The 20,882-nt window shown below is 44.7% G+C and overlaps 1 protein-coding gene across 2 annotated transcripts in view; it reads left to right on the top strand.

The window, feature by feature from the left end:
- The first annotated feature begins 11,564 nt into the window (after window positions 1–11,564).
- Window positions 11,565–20,882, top strand: part of IL23R (interleukin 23 receptor) — a 48,907-nt gene continuing 39,589 nt past the window's right edge. Inside the window, exons 1-3 of one of the 2 annotated variants that reach the window (XM_029046561.2) lie at window positions 11,565–11,694; window positions 15,626–15,728; window positions 17,049–17,262. In XM_029046561.2, the coding sequence (XP_028902394.1) occupies window positions 15,681–15,728; window positions 17,049–17,262 (262 nt within the window). In that variant the 5' untranslated portion in view covers window positions 11,565–11,694; window positions 15,626–15,680. Of the gene's footprint in view, window positions 11,695–15,625; window positions 15,729–16,959; window positions 17,263–20,882 lie in introns of both variants that reach the window. The other variant, XM_029046560.2, reaches the window with a different exon arrangement.

The raw sequence follows: 20,882 nt of genomic DNA, 5'->3' as shown, positions 1-20,882 counted from the left end.
AGGCTATGCTTATTTCTCAATGAATGTCTAAGAAACTTAGGTCATTTAGGGCAGAAAGGAGGCTTCAGTAGGTGGGAGCTTCTTGTATCATCATTATTGGTATTTATTGAGCAGAGCACCATATTAAAAGCTTGGAAGAGTACAATACAACAGAGTTTTTAGACAAGTTCCCTGCCTACAATGTGCTTACAGTCTAGCAGAGTACAGTCTTGTACTCTCCCAAGACCGTAATACCGTGCTCCGCACGCAGCAAACACTTAGTAAATACCAACTGATTGAATGGGAGCTTGGGCTTTTGTGAGGAGGCTTAATTAACAATAATAATTATGGTACTTAAGTGCTTACTATATGCTAGGCACTGTTCTAAGCCCTGGGGTAGATGTACAAAGTAATCAAGTTGGACACAGTCCTGTCCCACATGGGGCTCACAGTTGTAATCCCCATTTACAGATGAGGTAACTGAAGCACAGAGAAGTGAAGTGACTTGCCCAAGGTCACACAGCAGACAAGTGGCAGGGCCGGGACTAGAACACACATTCTTCTGACTCCCAGCTGACCTCTACCTCTATCTATTAGGCCACGCTGATCCCTTATCACTCTGCATCCGGAGGATGTAAACCCTTTTATGTCTGTCTCCTCTATTAGAGACCAAGATTCTTGTAGGCAAGGAATGTATCTCTTGCTTGTTTTGTACTTTCCAAGTGCTTAGTACAGTGCATTGCACCCAGTGGATACTCCGGAAATGTTAATGCTACTATAATTGCTAGAAAAACACTTAGATAGAATCTTCAACTCCTTATTTACCCTCTTCAGAGGCAGCCTCCTTTTTTATTGTTAAGCACTCACTCTGTGCCAGGCACTATACTCTCAACCCTTCTTTTGGATAAGCTTGTTTTCCCAACAAGACCCAAATTCCCCACTGTCTCTAACAAAAAGTCGAGAAGCTGATACTAAAAAAATCTGGTAGCATACCTTTTCCTCTGCTTTCTTCTTGTGCAAGCTTTTCAAAATTCTAAGGCCCACAATTTCTTCAACTCACTAAAATGAACCTGTGATAGCTCTAACCCATTTTAAACCCAAATATCGTTGAAAGACCTTAAAATGCTTACTCGGTTTGCACTAAATACAGTACAATACCTGAACTATTGCAGAACTCCCGCTCTAAAATCAATACTGAAATTAAGCCTAAATTCACTGGGCATGTCAAAGATTCAACATCTTCTCAGCGTCTCCTTTTTTAAAAAAAAATATTCATTGAGCGCTTACTGTGTGCAAAGCACTGTAGGTAAGCAGTTGGGAGAGTACAATATAACAATAAGTAGACACATTCCCTGCCCACAAGCAGCTCACAGTCCTGAGCTATTCCATCCTTTCCCTCCTACTTAGATTGTGAGCCCCATGTGGGACAGGGACCGTCCGACCACACTGTCATGTGCCTGCCCCAAAGTTTAGAATGGTGCTTTCCAATACCGTTTGTACAGAAAAGAAATTTTTAAAAATGTAGTTTCATCCCATATAAAAAAGAATGATTGCTTAGTGTAGTCAGCTGCGCTTCCAAAATTCCAGCCTCATCCCTCTTGCCCAGTACGCCAGGGAGAAACTTCAACGATGGGCAAAACCTGGAAGAGAGTCTCTACCCCGCTCGCCTATGCTACCGGACCCACACAAGGTCGGTGTCCGTGTGTGTGTGCGTTCATTCATTCATTCAGCGGTATTTATTGAGAGCTTACTGTGTGCAGAGCACTGTCCTAAGCGCTTGGGAGAGCACAGTATAACAGTAAACGGGCACATTCCCCGCTCACAGCGATCTTACGGTCTAGAGACTTGCATGTGCGTGTATGTGCGTGTTGGAGCATCTGCTTGTGGCTGTCTCTGAATGTCTTTTTGACTTACCAAGTCTCATTGGGTTCCAGAGACTTAGGGAATAAATGTCAGAAGAAATGAGAATAAAAAAGAGAAGCAGAGGGAGTGCAAAAAGGGAAGGGAAAGTTTAAAAAACAGAAAAGAAAGAAGATGGGCAGTTCAGGGAGAGGAGGAGAACATCTGCTAGCCTACTCTGAAACCAGAACAAGATGCGTTCTCATGGGCTGAATAATGGTTTTTTAAAAAGAGAATAAAGAAGTTTCTCAAGATTGGGAATTGCCAAAGTGGTTGTTTATGAAAAGAAGTTAACATATTTCAATACTTCAGCTAGCTTTGGAAAAAAAAGAGAAATTATAGACGGCAGATGATGTGCGGGACAGTAGTAGAGGTATCCTTCAGTTCAAAAGTGGCATGGCTGATGGTGAGCACGACTTGAAACACAATGAACCCAACTCTTCCCTTTTCCCACATTCCCACCCCTCCACCCTGGAATTCTCTCCAGCAGGACCAACGCCATGGACGACTGTTCTCACCATGGGGGTGATGGGGACAATAGCCTAGACGTGAGAAGCAGCATGGCGTAGTGGATAAAGCCTGGGCCTGGGAGTCTGAAGGTCATGGGTTCTAATCCTGGCTTGGCCACTTGTCTGCTACGTGCCATTGGGCAAGTCACTTTACTTCTCCGAGCCTCAGTTACCTCATCTGTAAAATGGGGATCGAGACCGTGAATCCCTCGTGGAACAGGGACTGAATCCAACCTGATGATCTTGTACCTGCCCCATCAGTTAGAACAGTGCCTCACACATAGTAAGCGCTTCAATACCATAATTATTATTATTAATAATCCTATTTTCAGACGAGGGAACTGAGGTCCAGAGAAGTGAAGTGGCTTGTCCAAGGTCACACAGCAGACAGCATGCCCTTTTGCCCAATGAACAACTAACCTCAGATCTGGAAATCAATAATTCTGGGAACTTCTTCACATTGTGAAAAAGAGCTGAAGCATAATACAAATTAACTTCTAGTACTAGGCCAATTCACTCTAGAATATGTCATCGCTTTACCATTACTGTAACCCTAAATAATTACATCTTTTCTCAGCGTATATGTCGTCTGCATTTTATTATACAAAAATGCTAACGGCATTGAAAAAAAAATTTCAGTTTTGCATCTAACAATTTTATAATACCCTTCAAAATATCGGTAAGGTAAATATCACTTGTGGTTACCAGTGATCTAAATGAGGTTAACACTATGATAAATTATTCAAGAAAAGGAAATCACATGTTTCATGCACTGGAGAAAGTCTAAAAAAAGTGCGGTGTTTTAAGACAACCCACATAAACCTTCCAAATCCTTAAATTACTTCAAAATATGTTTTTTCTCTATCATTTCCTTCTGGAGGATGAGTAAATTTTGATCATTTTTAGCATTTGTGATCAAGCTTTAGTAAGTCAAAAGAGGGATAAGAGGTTAGAATAAGGACTTGGATAGGTAGTGGGTGATTGTTGTGCTTTTAAAATCACACCAATTCTTCTGACTCTTACAACCTTAAAGCATAGGACATTTTTTCAGATTTTAATAGTAATTTGATATTGTATTTGCCACAAACTACACAGTGAGTCCGAAAGAGGGATTTGAACAGATTTCCCTGCTGCTTTATTGCTGGGTCATTAGCTTCGTTTTCAAATCGACCAGAGACTGAGAGCTGTGTGATTTTTATTTTTACAACTGAACTTGTGGAGTGTTGTGGAATCCATGCCATGTGGATCAATACTACTTGACGACTCAAGAGACAACTAGTTTTCCCACCTAACTGGTGTCTGGGGTTGGTATCGTGAAGCTTATCCGACTTTATGGATTGCTAATGGATTTATAGATTCATCTCTCGCTGGCTGAATTCCCAGCATTTAGACCTCGAGCCCCATGTGGGCCAGGGACTGCATCCGACCCTATTGGGTTGTTTCTACCCTAAAGCTTAGTAGAGGGCTTGGCACAAGGTTAGCACTTAAATACCACAATTATTATTATTAGATTGCTTTAAAAAGCAGTCATTCCCTTTTTCAATGCTACTAAGGATCGACTTCAATCCTAGAAACTGCACTCCTGGTGTAGACCTTCCCTGTAGTCTTTTTTTTCTTTAAATGGCATTTGTTAAGGGCTTACTACGTGCCAGGCAGTGTACTAAGCGATTGATACAAACTAATCAGTTTGGACACAGTTTACGACCCATACAGGGCTCACAGTCTTAATCGCCACTTTACAGATGAGGTAACTGAAGCACAGGGAAATTAAGTGATTTGCCCAAGGTCACACAGCAGACAAGTGGCAGAGTCAGAATTAGAACCCAGGTCCTTCTGACTCCCAGGCCTGTGCTCCATCCACTGGGCCATGCTGCTTCTATCTCCTGCTTCGGCATAAGACACTCTCCCTTCCAAAATGACTAAATCACCATATTTTCAGCCCCCTCATTTCCATGATCAGGCTAGTTCTGATTAGAGGATTAACTCTGACAAAAATGGTCTTAGGAGGGGAAAATGCAATGATCAAAATATAAAACAGAGGATCGCAGTGGAATTTTCTGGTATAAAATATGTTCCAAAGCATTCCAGGAACGCCAGTGTCCCTTGTATATCTGCGGCTGCTGCAAACTGAACTTTAGGAATTATACTGAAGTACTTGAAACACTGGAGTAAAAGAACACCGAGAAGCATCACGACCTAGTGGATAGAGCATAGACCTGGGAATCAGTAGGACCTGGATTCTAATCCCCGTTCTGCCATCTGTGTGCTGTGTGACCATGAGCAAGTCACTTAACTTCTCTGTGCCTCATTTAGCTCATCTGTAAAATGGGGATTAAGACTGTGAGCCCCTTGTGGGACAGGGGCTGCATCCAAATCGCTTAGCTTGTACCTACCCCAGTGCTTAGAACAGTGCAAGACACGGAGAAAGCGCTTAACAAATACCATAAAATAAAATAAAAACATTAAGTCATCCCCCACTCACAATTGGCTATAAAGGTAAAATGAAATTGCTGAGAAGCAGCGTGATCTAGTGGAAAGAGTGTATTCCTGAGAGTCAGGGTGTCCTCTAGATTATAAACTCATTTCGGACAGGGAATGTGTCTGTTATATTGTACTCTACCAAATGCTTAGTACAGTGCTCTGCACACAGAAAGCGCTCAATAAATACAATCGACTGACTGACTGATCCGGGTTCTAACCTCAGCTCTATCCCTTGGTGTTGTGTGACCTTAACTTATTTATTTAAGTAGATTAATGTCTGTCACCCCCTCCCAGACTGTGAGCTCACTGTGGGCAGGGAATGTATATGTTGCTGTATGGTACTCTCTTAAGCGCTTAGTACAGTGCCTTTGTACCCAGTTAGTGTTCAATAAATATGATTGAACGAATCAATGAATGAAAGGATCTGTGCCTCAGTTTCCCCATATGTAAAATGGGGGTTATATACCTGTTCTCTCTCTTATTTAGCCCATGAGTCTTATGTGGGACAGCGACCATGTCCAACTTGATTATCTTGGAACTCAGCTCATCTGTAAAATGGGGATTAAGACTGGGAGCCCCTTGTGGGACAGGGGCTGCATCCAAATTGCTTAGCTTGTACCTACCCCAGCACTGTAGTTCTTGGCCCAGAGAAAGCACTTAAGTACTACAGCCGTTATTCTTCTTCTCCTCACAAAAATTAATGTCATAAAGCTCTTTGACTCATCCAGCGGGGAGTCTGTTCAACCGCTCAGCTCTTCTCAGGATCGCAGGCAATTTATCACTCATAAAGGGGTTTGGCTCGGAGCTGATGGAGAGAAGCGCGTGGCCGACTGAATCATTGCCACCACTTCCTGGACCAACTAAAGAAGCAGCCGCTAAGCTGTCACGTTTACGTTCCCAGGGCAAGCTCGGGCTTCGCCTGCGTTTTCAATCAGGGGTAGAAACAAGGAGCCAATTCACTGCAATAATGAAAGCATTCGACACAGTCATCTCCATACGTGGATCGAGAGCAAATTTCCCAACAGCCCCGTGATGTTCTGTTCTAACGAACTAAGGGGCTTGGCCCTTCCCCAGAGGAGAAATGGAAAAATTAACTGCCTCCGTGGCCCAGTGGACAGAGCACGGGCCTGGGAGTTGCAGGGACCCGGGTTCTAATTCCTGCTCTGAGTCTGCTGTGGGACCATGGGCAAGTCGGTTCACTTCTCTGGACCTCAGTTTCCTCATCCGTAAAATGGAGATTAAGATTGTGAACCCCATGTGGGACATGGACTGTGTCCAACCTGGTTAGCTTGTAGCTGCCTCAGCGCATAGTACAGTGCCTGGCACGTAGTAAGCGCTTAACAAATACCACAGTTATTATTATTATCGCTGCCACGACGGCTGCTCACCAGTAGAGACGTTATCTCGAACTCAGGCTAACGAGGAGGTCAGAGCCAGCTTTAGCAAGGTCAGCCTGGAGGACAGTAATGAACACGGATGGAGAAATAGGAAAGATGTCCAGTTTCGGTATCAAATCACTTCCCCATCAATTTCGATGTAGCAAGGCCCAAAGGGCACCTTACAAAAAGGATATTTTTCCTAATAATAATGACAAGAGTGGTATCTGCTAAGCACTTACTAGGTGCCAGGCACCGTACGAAGCATTGGATACAAGAAAATCGGGTTGGACACAGTCCGTGTCCCACGTGGAACTCACAGTCTCAATCCCCTCTTTACAGATGAGGTACCTGAGGCACAGAGAAGTGAAGTGACTTTCCCAAGGTCACCCAGCAGACAAGTGGCAGAAAGGGGATTAGAACCCAGTCCTCCTGACTCACTAGGAGATGTTGCTTCTGTTAATGATATTTTTTAAGATTTCCTATGGACCAATGCACTGTGCTAAGCGCCGGAGTAGATACAAGCTAATCAAAGAGGATACGGTCACGGTCCTTGTCGACATGGGTCTCGGGATCTAAGAGGTGGAAGGAGCAATCAATCAATTAATAGTATTCACTGAGTTCTTATAGTGTGCAGAGCACTGTACCAAACTCTTGGGAGAGTATGATACAGGAGAGTTGCCAGACACGTTCCCTGATCACCTCGATCTCATCTATCTCGCTGCCGACCACTCGCACACATCCTACCCCTGGCCTGGAACGCCCTCCCTCCTCATATCAGACAGATAGTTGCTCTCCACCACTTCAAAACCTTATTGAAGACACTTCTCCAAGAATAATAAAAATAATAATGATGGTATTTGTTAGGTGTTTACTCTGTGCCTAGCACTGTTCCAAGCGCTGGGGTAGACAGAAGGTAACAGGTTGTCCCTCGTGGGACTCATAGTCTTAATCCCCATTATACAGCTGAGGCACAAAGAAGTTAAGTGACTTGCCCAAAGTCACACAGCTGATAATGGCAGAGCCAGGATTAGAACCCATGACCTCTGGCTCTGAAGCCCGTGTTCTTTCCACTAAGCCACGCTGCTTCTCATCTAAGCAGGCTTCCCTGACTAAGCCCTCCTCTCCTCTTCTCCTACTCCCTTCTGCACCACTCTTACTTGCTTCTTCATTCATCTTCCCTCCCATCCCTACAAAACATATGTGTGTATATATATATATATATATATATATATATATATGTGTGTATTTAATAATAATAATAATGTTGGTATTTGTTAAGCGCTTACTATGTGCCGAGCACTGTTCTAAGCGCTGGGGTAGACACAGGGGAATCAGGATGTCCCACGTGGGGCTCACAGTCTTCATCCCCATTTTACAGATGAGGTAACTGAGGCACAGAGAAGTTAAGTGATGTGCCCATAGTCACACAGCTGACAAGTGGCAGAGCGGGATTCGAACTCATGACCTCTGACTCCAAAGCCCGTGCTCTTTCCACTGAGCTAATGTCTGTCGCCCTCTCTAGTCTGTGAGCTAGTTGTGGGGAGGGAATGTATCTGTTGTTCTATTGTACTCTCCCAAGTGCTTAGTACAGTGCTCTGCACACAGTAAGTGCTCAATAAATACGATCGAATGAATGAATAAGAGGGGGGATCTTATCTCCATTTACCAAATTTTAAACTTCCATTATTTTTAGGGAAATCAAAATGGCACAATGATTGCCCCGGTGACCTTGATGCTCGCAGTTTGCCAGCCGAGTGCTGGTCTGGATCATTTTGGTACTTCCAGGGGAGAGCTAGAATTGGGATGCTTTTGGACCTCACTGGCATTCATTCATTCATTCGATCCTATTTATTAAGCACTTACCGTTTGCAGAGCACTGTACTAAGTGCTTGGGAAAGTGCGATACAACAATAAGCAGTGACATTCTCTGCCCACAATGAGCTCACAGTCTAGAAGGGGGGAGACAAACATCAATACAAATAAATGAAATTACAGATATATATTTCTTCTAATTATTTTGTACTCTTCAAAATGCTTAGTACAGTGCTCTCTACAAAGTTGGGGCTCACATTTTTTTTAAATGGTATATGTAAAGCATCTACTATGCTATTATGCTACTGATGCCCGTCTACTTGTTTTGTTTTGTTGTCTGTCTCCCCCCTTCGAGACTCTGAGCCTGTTGTAGGGTAGGGATTTTCTCTATTTGTAGCCGAATCGAACTCTCCAAGCGCTTAGTACAGTGCTCTGCACACAGTAAGCGCTCAATAAATATGATTAAATGAATTTACTATGTTCCAGGTAGTGGATAGTGCACAGGTCTGGGAGTCGGAAGGACCTGGCTTTTAATTCCGGCTTCTCTGCTTATCTGCTGTGGGACCTTGGTCAAGTCATTTAACTTCTCTGTGCCTCAGTATCCTCAGCTGTAAAAAGGGGATTCAATCGATGCCTGTTATCCCTCCTACTTACAGTGTGAGTCCCATGTGGCCAGAGACTGCGACCCACCTAATGAACCTGTATCTATCCCAGTGCTTAGAACAGTGCTTGACTCAGAGCTTAATCTAATAATGATAGAGAAGGAGCGTGGCTCAGTGGAAAGAGCCCGGGCTTGGGACTCAGAGGTCATGGGTTCGAATCCCGGCTCCGCCGCTTGTCAGCTGTGTGACTGCGGGCAAGTCACTTCACATCCCAGCTCTGCCACTTGTCAGCTGGGTGACTGTGGGCAAGTCACTTCACTTCTCTGTGCCTCAGTTACCTCATCTGTAAAATGGGGATGAAGACTGTGAGCCCCACGTGGGACAACCTGATTCCCCTCTGTCTAGCCCAGTGCTTAGAACAGTGCTCTGCACATAGTAAGCGCTTAACAAATACCAACATTATTATTATTATTCTCTGTGCCTCAGTGACCTCATCTGTAAAATGGGGATTAAGACTGTGAACCTCACGTGGGACAACCTGATGACCCTGTTTCTACCCCAGCGCTTAGAACGGTGCTCTGCACATAGTAAGTGCTTAACAAATACCAACGTTATCATTATTAATAATAATCCCCTCTCAGTGTTGCACCTGGAGTTTCCAGTACGCTGCCAGTCTTGACTACGGGAGGGAGAATCAAGCGGAAGCCTACCCATTCCTAGCTTGGGGAGTGGCTAGACAGTGGCGGACAATCTGCCACAAGTCAAAACTCGCCTGTGCTGGGCAGCAGCGGCACGGGAGAGAGTCGAGTGCGGAGACTCAAGTTGACTGTGAGGAAGGAGGCAATGGTCAACCACTTCTGGATTTTTACCAATAAAACTCTACGGATCCACTACCAGAACGATTGCAGATGGAGGTGCGGCGTTCTGGGAGAGATGTGTCCGTGGTGTCGCTACGCAGCGTGGCTGGGTGGAAAAAGCACAGGCTTGGGAGTCTCAGATCGTGGGTTCAAATCCCCGCTCTGCCACTTGTCTGCTCTGTGACTGTGGGCAAGTCACTTAACTTCTCTGAGCTTCAGTTACCTCATCTGTAAAATGGGGAGTAAGACGATGAGCCTCATGTGGGACAACCTGATTAACCTGTATCTACCCCAGCGCTTAGAACAGTGCTCTGAACATGGTAAGCGCTTAATAAATACCAACACTGCTATGGGTTGGAGGCGACTCGACAGCATAAGACAAGACTCCATCCAACGAGAATGATTTTAAGCTTGACCCAGATGGCCTACTCTCCTTTTTCATTTCTACCTCCCAGGGCTCTCGGTTTAATTTCTCCTGTTGAAGATGCAGTATAAAAATCGCCAATTTCTGGAGGACAAAGGGGGTGAAGAGATTTTCTCATCCTAACTCCTCCCACCCGTCCTCTTCTCGACTAAAAGCAGATGCTGAGATTAAGACAGATGCTTCTGTCCACCCCAAACTGCTGCCCTTCCTCCCAGGAGTAAATGGTCTACCCGAAGTGGTCTTTAGGGCTGGGGACACTTGGATGGGGGACAGTCATTCATTCATTCATTCAACAGTTCAGGGCATGTACTAAGCGCTTGGAAAGTACAATTCAGCAACAGATAGAGACAATCCCACTCTTTCCCGGTGCTTCCTTGCTCTCCACCTGCAATTGCCCCCCTCAACCTTCCACCCGCTTCCTCCCGACCCGCTCGTTGCCCTGCTGAGAGATTATTAAGAAATTCCTCGTCAGAAGAAAAATGGCCCGTCGTGGGAACCCTTCGATTTCATGACTCTCCATAGGAATTCAGTTCATCGGCATCAATGCAAATGAAAGGTCTAAACTGCTGGAAAAGGGAAATCCCAATCCGTTTGAAATGGCCAGATCTTACGATTCTTTATTTGTAGGTGTATATATACATAGGCACTGCCTCTTCCACTTGTCAGCTGAGTGATTTGGGGCAGGTTGCTCAACTTCTCTGTGCCTCAGTGACCTCACGTGTAGGGGATGAAGACTGTGAGCCCCACGTGGGACAACCTGATTACCTTGTATCTACCCCAGTGCTTAGAACAGGGCTGAGCGCTTAACAAATACCATCGTTATTATAGGCAGAGGACCTGGATTCTAACCCCGCCTCGACTATCTGCCTACTATGTCTTAGGGTATTTGTGAAGCGCTTATCATGTGCCAGACGCTGTACTAAGCACTGGGGTGGATACAAGCAAATCAGGTTGGACACCGTCCCTGTCCCACGTGGGGCTCACAGTCTTAATCCCCATTTTACAAATGAGAGAACTGAGGCCCAGAGAAGTGAAGTGACTTGTCCAATGTCAGACAAGTGGAGGAGCAGGGATTAGAACCCAGGTCTGCCTCCCAAGCCCATGCTCTATCCACTAGACTACACTGCTTCTCTACGTGTTATATGATTGTGGGTAAATCACAACTTTTCTGTGCCTCAGTTTTCCTCACCTGCAAAATGGGGATTAAATACCTGTCCGTCCTCCACACCCCCCAAAAGACCGTGAGCCCTATGTGGGGCAGACACTGTGTCTGACCTGATTATTTTATATCTACCCCAGTGACTAGTAGTCAAACGCTACAGTTATTATTGTCAAATTAGTAATCTGACAATCTGTTAGTAACAATCTGAGTTAGCTCAGATTGAAAATTTGGATCATATTCAAATGTCTTTAATATATTCAGGCCAGTGAAGCATTTTAAAATAAGTTTAGCCCAAGGCCCCGATTTGGTAGAAGTTCATTTTCACTAATCTGGGTTTTCCCAGATTCTGACACATTAAGAGATGTTCGTTTCAAATTGTAAAGTCTGAAGTTCCTCTTCAAGAATCCGCTATGTATGTAGGTCAGAGCCTTGCTGACATTTCCATTTGCTTCCTAGCTGCCAATCTGAACTACTCTGCACAAGACCAGCTTCGAAGACAGCGAAGTTCTATCGCGAATCAAAGCAACCAGTAACGCAGCTACGCCTGGGAGTGGAAGTAAATGACTGAATAGATGGAAAGATAAAAAAAGGTAACCAACTCTCCAAATATTTAATTATGGCATTTATGAAGCAGTTACTATGTGCCGAGCACCCGGCTAAGTTTTGAGGTGGTTAGATACAAGATGATCAGATCAGATACAGTCTGACATGGCATAGTGGATAGAGCACAGGCCGGGGAGTCAGAAGGTCATGGGTTCTAATCCCAGCTCTGCCACTTATCTGCTCTGTGATGTTGGGCAAGTCACTTCCTTTCTCTGTGCCTCAGTTATCTCATCTGGAAAACAGGGATTGAGACTGTGAGCCCCATGTGGGACGTGGACTGTGTCCGTCTCGATTCGCTGGTATCCACTCCAGCGCTTAGTACAGTGCCAGGCGCATAGTAAGCACTTAACAAGATCACGGTTATTATTATCAGACACAGTGTGTCCTTAGGATAAGCCATTTAATTATGTAAACGTAATAATTACGCTTATAATTTGGCTAGCGCAAGTGCGCTTGGAAATTGTTTTCAGGTCTACAATTTCTGTAACTCTACCACCCAGAGAAGCTCAGAGGGTGGTCATTATTATCATTATCATTCCTATTACTATTATCATTACTATTATTGTTGTGATCATGTTATTTGTTAAGCTCGCTATGGGCAGGGAACGTGTCTGCCAACTCAGTTGTTCTGCATCTTCCAAGCGCTTAGTACAGTGTTCTGCCCTTTTAAGTGCTCAATAAAAGCCATTGATGATGTCAAACACTTACTATGGTCAAGCACTCTTCTGAATCCTGGTATAGATGGAATTTAATCAGGTCGGACATAGTCCCCAACCCAAATGGGGCTCACAGTCTAAGAAGGAGGGAGAACGGGCTGAGTGCGTAGACCTGGGTAGGGTTTTAATTTAAAAATTAATATCAGCATATTTGTAAGTGGTAGTTCAGTCCTTAGAAGGCACATTTTCAGGGTAGCACTGAGTAGTTTTCTAATAATTTCCCAGTTCCATGAATCCTCACTTTTTAAGACCTAGGATTTCCCCAATTCCAGTTTCCATGTAAAAGTCCTCCAAGTGGTATTTCTTTCTTTCTTTTTTTTTTTTTGCATTTGAAAATCGCATTTTGACATTTAGCAACTCCCTTGAAAAAGGTTTTCAAGAGGCATAGATATTGCTGGACTATATGTCAATAACCATGAGATGATTGTGATGTAGGTTTTCATCTCTAGAAAGATAATTCGTTCCGACCTGAGACCCTCCATATGACATCGTACCTGTGATTGAAATGCTCCTTTTCAACCCCAAACTGTCCTCTGCTTTGGCCCCCACGCTCTCCCCTGCCTTACCCCCGTGTAGCATCAGCCCACCCCTTTGACTCCTAGTGTGAATAATAATAATAATGGTATTTGTTAAGCGCTTACTACGTTCCAGGCACTATACTAAGTGCTGGGGTGGATACAAACAAATCAGATTGGACGCAGTTCCTGTCTCATGTGGAGCTCATGGTCTTAATCCCCGCTTTACAGATGAGGTAACTGAGGCCCAGAGAGGTGAAGTGACTAGCCCAAGGTCACACAGTAGAAAAGCGGCAGAGCCGGGATTAGAACCCGTGATCTTCCGACTCTCAAGCCTGTGCTCCTTCCACTAGCCGAGCCTCCTATGTGAAGGTGCCTTCTGCCTGGAGGCACCTTCCCTCCACATAGCATCGGCCCACCTCTTTGGTCCCTAGTGTAGAATGGCCAAAGCCCAGTGCTCACACTGCCCCATAAAGTCACCTCAGCTTTCGCCAACCACGTCAGCCAGCTATCGTTCGGGATTCCCGCTGGCTTTTCCACCTCACGGGACGCCACGAGCAATTGGTGGGTCAGAAACGTCATCTCGAGGGGCCTTTTTTCCTTCCCCTTCTCTCCTCCCACACAAAGCCCGAGCCCTCACTGAGAAAGCACATGACTTCCTTTCTTCAGCCAGGAAAGGACCAGCACCAGCATATTTTCTGGCTAAGGGAGGATTGCCGTAGCGGACCGAGATGCTCTGTGTTCAGAAGTGAATAAAGCCTCATAAGGAAAGGCTTCTGGCATTCCTTTTTTAAAATGATTTTCTTTGTTTTTTATGGTATTAGGTAAGCACTTACTATGTGTCCAAACACTATTCAAAGCACTGGCTTAGGTACAAGTTAATTAGGGCTGACACTGTCCCAGACCTACATGGGGCTCACAATCGAAATAGGAAGGAGGACAGCTATTGAATCCCCATTTTGCAGCTGAGGAAACTGAGGCGCAGAGAAGTTAAGTGACTTGTCCAAGGTCACAAAACAAGCAATTGGCAGAGCTGGGATTAGAACCCAGATCTTCTGACTCCCAGGCCCGGGTTCTTCCCAGTAGGCCACGCTGCTTCTGCTCTGGGTACCGACGATGATGGGGATTCCCACAGAGAACGGTGGAACGGGCTTGCCCAAGACTGCAAATCCGCCGGAAGGAATTGATGATAGCCGAAAGAGCAAGGGTCTGGGAGTCAGAGGAGTCTGTGCTCTCATCCTGGCTTCGCCACTTTCCTGCTTTGCTGTGTGACCTTGGGCAAGTCGCTTCACTTCTCTGGGCCACAGTTCCCTCATCTGTAAAATGGGGATTGATTGAGACTGAGAACCCCATGTGGGACAGCGACTGTGTCCAACCCGATTTGCTTGTACCCACCCCAGCGCTCAGCAAAGTGTCCGGTACATAATAAGCACTTAACAAATACCGTCATTATTGGTATTATTATTCCTCACCATGATTTTACTATCTTTAGAGGGCCTGGCGATGTGCGAAGGGCTCTCCGGAACTCCGGCAGAGTCCGGGGGCTTTGAGGGTTCAGACCTCGAATTGAGTTTCCTCAGACTTCGTGCTGAGCTGTGCTCAGAACACCTAACGGGACTGGACTGTGAGTTCCCTGTGGGCAGGGAATGTGTCTGTTTATTGTTCTACTGCCCTCTCCAAGCGCTTAGTACAGTGCTCTGCACATGGTAAGCACTCAGTCAATGTGACTGATTGACTGACAGTAAGTGCTCAATCAGTACGATTGAATGAATGAATGAATGAATGAATGAATGAATGGACTGTCATTGGATTTCCCTGCTGGTCCTTTTTCAGTATTGAAGTTTTGGTGCATGCCTAATTTGGGGGGAAATGACCACCTGTGAACCATGGTGAACCTGTGAACACTAAACTGTAAGTTCCTCCCTTAAATTGCAAGTTCCCAGAGGGTAGTCTACTTGTATTTTTATCTTCCCAAGTAACTATTGATCGTAGAGATGGATTGTTAGCTTCCCGAGGGCAGGGATCATTTCTAATAATAATAATAATAATGTTGGTATTTGTTAAGTGCTTACTATGTGCAAGCACTGTTCTAAGCGCTGGGGGAGATACAGGGTAATCAGGTTGTCCCACATGAGGCTCACAGTTAATCCCCATTTTACAGATGAGGCACAGAGAAGTGAAGTGACTCGCCCACAGTCACACAGCTGACAAGTGGCAGAGCCGGGAGTCGAACTCATGACCTCTGACGCCGAAGCCCAGGCTCTTTCCACTGAGCCACGCTGCTTATTTCTATTTCTATTAGATTGTAAGCTCACCGTGGGCAGGGAATGTGTCTGTAATATTGTACTCTCCCAAACGTTTAGTACAATGCTCTGCACACGGTAAGCACTCAATAAATCTCCCCCTTCTAGACTGTGAGCTCATTGTTGGGTAGGGATTGTCTCTATCTGTTGCAGAATTGTTCTTTCCAAGCACTTAATACAGTGCTCTGCGCACAGAGCTCAGTAAATACGATTGAATGAATGAATAAATATGATTAACTGACTGACTAATTCTATTATGCTCTCCCAAGTGCTTATTTCAGTCCTCTTCACTCAGGAGGAGCACAGTATATAATAATTCTTTATCTCAAAACATTTGTTTAGTTGCCACAAAATTTTTACTTTTTTATTTTATTTTTCTTTTAGAGGAGGATGGATAGCTTTTTCCTGCTTCCCAGGATGAAGAGCGTTGTGATTCAACATGAAGTGGTCCTGGCTCTTCATATACTCTTGGGGTGTAGTCATGGAGGTAGCGTTTTTCTACGTTCTATCTTGATTTGGGTTTGGAAAAAAACACTGGGATTCTTTCTTAACATCCCCTAACTTTCTTCTTTAAGTACTGAGGAAAGTTGGGGAGGAAATTTAAAATTAATCTCATGCAGTTCCAATGATGCATTTTATGATTTTATGTTGGGCTACTCAGACTGTGAGCCCCATGTGGGACAGGGACTGTGTCTGACCTGATTATTTTGTATCTTTCCCAGCACTTAAAACATAGTAAGCGTTTAACAAATACCATAAAAAAAGAAACATGATTTTGCAACTGCACATTTCAAAAGATTGTGATGCAGTCGTGACTTTTCAGAAAGAAACACATCAGATCAGCCACTACTTTTTAAATCCAGTTTGCTTTCTCTCAGGAAGGTCTTCTCAGTCCCTGCAAAACAGTCAAATTAAAGTGATCGTGCTGTAAAAATAATGGTGAAATTAATTCAAATTCTTGAACTCGTTGATTTCATCTTGCTACCATTAGAACACAGAGAAGAACACACAGGGAAGCAGTGTGGTCTAGTGGCTACGACACGGGCCTGGGAGTAAGAAAGGCCTGGGTTCTAATCCCGGCTCTGCCACTTGTGTGACCTAGGGTGAGTCGCAGAACGCTGAACTAAACACTTGACAAAGTACCTTAGAGTTCATAGACACATTCTCTCCTGCGGATGAGATGCTTAGACAAGGGAGAGATGGAATAATGATAATAATAATAGTATGTGTTAAGCATTTACTATGTCCCAGGCACTGTTCTATGCGCGGGGGTGGATACAAGCAAATCGGGTTGGACACAGTCCCTGTTCCACGTGGGGCTCATGGTCTCAATCCCCATTTTACAGATGAGGTAACTGAGGCCCAGAGAAGTGAAGTGACATACTCAGGGTCACGCAGCAGACAAGTGGCAGAGCCGGGATTAGAACCTATGACCTTCTGACTCCCAGGCCTGGGCTCTATTCACTATGACATGAGAAGAGATGGGGAGAGAACAGAGACAAGGAAGAGATGGAGGTTAGGGCGGCACCAAAAAAAACCCATTTATATTTTATGGCTATCAGCTAGGACACAAAATTGCAGGATTGTATTTCTAAATCTATGCCGTTTCATATCATATTTTGCCACTCTGTTCTGTTAAATTCCATTCGATGAAGTGATATTCCTTGCCATTATATTTCATTATCCGAATCTTCTTTCGGCCATTCGTTCCCTCGCAGGAATCCCAAAGCTAGTTTGCTCCGGACGCGTCTGGGTGGAACCGGCCTCGGTCTTTGAGATGGGTCTGAATGTTTCCATCTATTGCCAGGCGGCTATAAAAAACTGTCAGCCAAGGAGATTCCAGTTTTACAAGAACAGCCAGCTCGTGAGAGACAGGCACCGTGTGACCAGGATCAACGGGACGACCGTCCGGCTCCGGTACAGCAGCTTCCGGGAGGCATCGGCCTCTGTGCTCTGCACCGCTCTGTGCCCCGGAGAGCCCGAAGAGACGCTCGTTTGTGGAGACGACATCTCTGCGGGATGTGAGTGGGAACCGGCGTGCGGTGTTCGGAAGCACGGGGCTGCTCAAATTACCCTTTCCTGCAGTACCTATCGATCAGTAATTATTAGTAATTATGGTATTTGTTAAGCGCTTACTATGTAACAGGTACTGTACTAAGCGCTGGAGCGGATAGGAGCAAATTGGGATGGACACAGTCCCTGTCCCACATGGGGCTCATAGTCTTAAACCCTGTTTTACAGATGAGGGGACTGAGGCCCAGTGAAGTGAAGTGACTTGCCCAAGGTCACACAGCAAACTCCCAGTCCCATGCTCTGTCCACTCTACGATGCTGCTTCTCTTACTGGTATTTATTGAGCACTTATTTTATACAGAGCACTGTACTAAGCACTAGAGAGAGTATAACACAACAGTTATTTTTTTAATGGTGTTTCTTAATCACTTATTCTGTTCCAGGCACTGTAGTAAGCACTGGGGTCGATACAAGCTAATCAGGTTGGACACAGTCCCTGTCCCACGTGGGGTTCACAGTTTTAATCCCCATTTTACAGATGAGGCAACTGAGGCACAGAGAAGTGAAATGACATGCCCAGGGTCACCCTGCAGACAAGTGGTGGAGCCAGGATTAGAAGCCAGGTCCTTCTGACTCTCAACCTCTGCTCTAACCACTGGAATCATATTGTTTCTCAGACTCGTTCTCTGCCCACAGGGAGCTCACAGTCCAAAGCGGGAGAAAGACATCAACACAAATCAATAAATTAGGGCTTTGTACATAAATGCCTCGGGGCTGAGGATGGAGTGGTATGGAATAAAAATACAATTTGCTAAACCCTGGATTAGATAAACCAATCAGATCGAACACCATCCCTGTTGCCCCCAGGGCTCGCAATCTAACAAGTAGAGGGAACGGGCATTTTATCCCACTTCTTTAAAGGAGGAAATTGAAGCCCAAAGAGGTTAAGCCACTTGGCCAAGGTCAAACAGCAGGTCCACTACCAATTGCTTTCTGAATGACCTTGGGCACATCACTTAACTTCTCTGGGTCTCCGTTTCCTCAACTGTTAAAGGGGATTAAATCCTCCCTCGTTCTTAGACTGCGAGCTCCATCTGGGACAGGGACTGTGGTGTCCAATCTGATAAACTTGTATCACCCCCAGCGCTCCCAGCAGTGCCTGACACATAGTAAGCACTTAACAGATACCGTCAAACAAAAAAACCAACAAACAATGGCAGAGCTGAGATAAAAACCTACACTTTCCACTGAATTCTGCTGTTTAAAATAAAATTGTCCTGGCTGAGGAATATTTAGGGGTACCAGATTGAAATGACCTAACTGACAAACCGCAAGTGTTCTAGAAAAGTCCTGAGCCATAGACATGGGAACGACAAACGGATAATCTTGGCAACACAGGCTGACAAAGGAATCCGAAATAATTTTCCAGCTTGCCCAGTCTCAGAAACAATTCTCTCTCAACCAGCCTTGGCTGCTCTAAGGAATAATTAATTATTTGACTCTACTGAAAGTGGACAGGCCCTAGCTCTCTCAAGGAAACAAATTATCAGCTTTCATTCTTCAGGATAAAAATAAGTCCATTTTTATTATTCATTCATTCATTCATTCAATAGTATTTATTGAGCGCTTACTATGTGCAGAGCACTGTACTAAGCGCTTGGAATGAACAAGTCAGCAACAGATAGAGACAGTCCCTACCGTCTGACGGGCTTACGGTCTAATCGGGGGAGACGGACCGACAAGAACAATGGTTATTATCCAATCCAGAGCAGATGTAGGCAGGGGAAATTGTATCGTCCCCCAGTAATAATAGTATTTGTAAAGCACTTCCTGTGTTAAGCACTGTTTTAAACGCTGGAATAGAAACAAGCTAATCAGGTTTGACCCAATCTCTGTCCCACATGGGGCTCACAGCTAAATCCCCATTTTACAGATGAGGTGACTGAAGAAGAGAAGCGAAGTGACTTGGCCAAAGTCACACAGCCGAAAAGTGGTGGAGATGAGATCAGAACCCAGGTCCTCCAACTTCCAGGCCACGCTGCTTCTCAATGAAAACGAAAGCCTTTCCCACCCACCTTTACCAGGTCCTTGAAGTTTCCTGGGTTTCTGGGCTTCCATGGGCTTCAAAGGCTGCTACAGATGAAGAAACTAGATTGTGAATCCCTAAAGGGACACATTCTGGGTCTAATTCTCACCTGTGTACTCCTTCCCAGTGCTTAGTTCAGTGCTCAGCACTGAACAGATACTATAACTATTCTTTTCGAGCGCTTATTTTCAGTGCTCGTCAGAGAACAAATACTGTACCATCTCTTCCCCCGAGTTTAGTTCGGTGCTCGGTACTGAATTCATTCAATTCATTCATTCAGTTCATTCAACTGTATTTATTGAACACTTATCATGTGCAGAGCACTGTACTAAGCGCTTGGGAGAGTACAACAATACAATAAACAGACACATTCCCTGCCCACAACGAACTTACAGTCTGACTCTGCACAGAGTCAGTGTTCAATAAATACCATCACTTGACTGAAGTACAGTCGGAGAACTGGCACTGCCGGTGGACCTGTAGGCAGCTAACATCCGTCGAGGGGATGGGCGGAGGGTGTTATGTGGGGAAGGAGTAACTGAGGGGAGAGCAAGGAAGAACCGTGTCTGTGGGAGGAAATAAGATTGGGTGGTGGAGCCATAGGAGGAGAAGAATATTTCACCTCCAACCTGCCCACATCCTCATGCACATTTCTCACCTCCAACCAGCAACAAAGTCAAAAAGAAAAGCATGGCTCTGCCACTTGTCTGCTGTGTGACCTTAGGCAAGTCGTTTCACTTCTCTGGGCCTCAGTTACCTCATCTGTAAAATGGGATTTCAGACTGTGAGCCCCAGGTGGGACAGGGAATGTGTCCCACCCTATTTGCTTATATCCACCTTATATCCACAGTATATAATAATGTGCTTGGCACACAGAAAGCACTTAACAAATACCACAATTATTATTACCCTCGAGTTTATCGACACTTCCCCCAGCTGAGGTCCAGCTCTGAATTACCTCTAATTTGTTTTGAGAAGGCTCAGCTGGAGATCTAGGTGGAAGATACTAAGAGGAAGAAAGTAAAAGTCTTTTTTACAAAGATAAACTAAAGCTGTGGTCTAGGGTATAGCTGCTAGAAGTAGTTTCAATTTGATCAGGCTAAGAAAAATGTTTGGAATTTTAAAAATGCTTCTGAAAGATCCCAGTTGTGAAACATGTAAGATATTCATTCATTCCATCATATTTATTCAGCACTTCTAAGTTAATATCTCTTCGTGGGTGGGGAATGTGTCTGTTTTTTGTTGTACTCTCCCAAGTGCTATTACAGTGCTCTGCACACAGTAAGTGCTCAATAAGTACAATTGAATGATTGAATGAATAAACGTGTTTAATTTGGTGTTCTGCACACAGTAAGCATTGAGTAAATACCATTGATTGATTAATGGTGGCTTAAAGAACCTGCGGTTCACAAATAACAATTACGCAGACTTACAATTAGCTATTTAGTGAGGATATTTATACTTTTTATTCTGACACCTTTGGTCTCCAATTGATGAATCAATCAAACGATGGTGCATTTTGAACATCTATTGAGGGCTAAGC

The sequence above is a fragment of the Ornithorhynchus anatinus genome, chromosome 18 (assembly GCF_004115215.2).
Source record: "Ornithorhynchus anatinus isolate Pmale09 chromosome 18, mOrnAna1.pri.v4, whole genome shotgun sequence".
NCBI lineage: Eukaryota > Metazoa > Chordata > Mammalia > Monotremata > Ornithorhynchidae > Ornithorhynchus > Ornithorhynchus anatinus.
The sequence above is the reverse complement of the archived record's forward strand: the minus strand, read 5'-3'. Positions and strand labels throughout refer to the sequence as shown.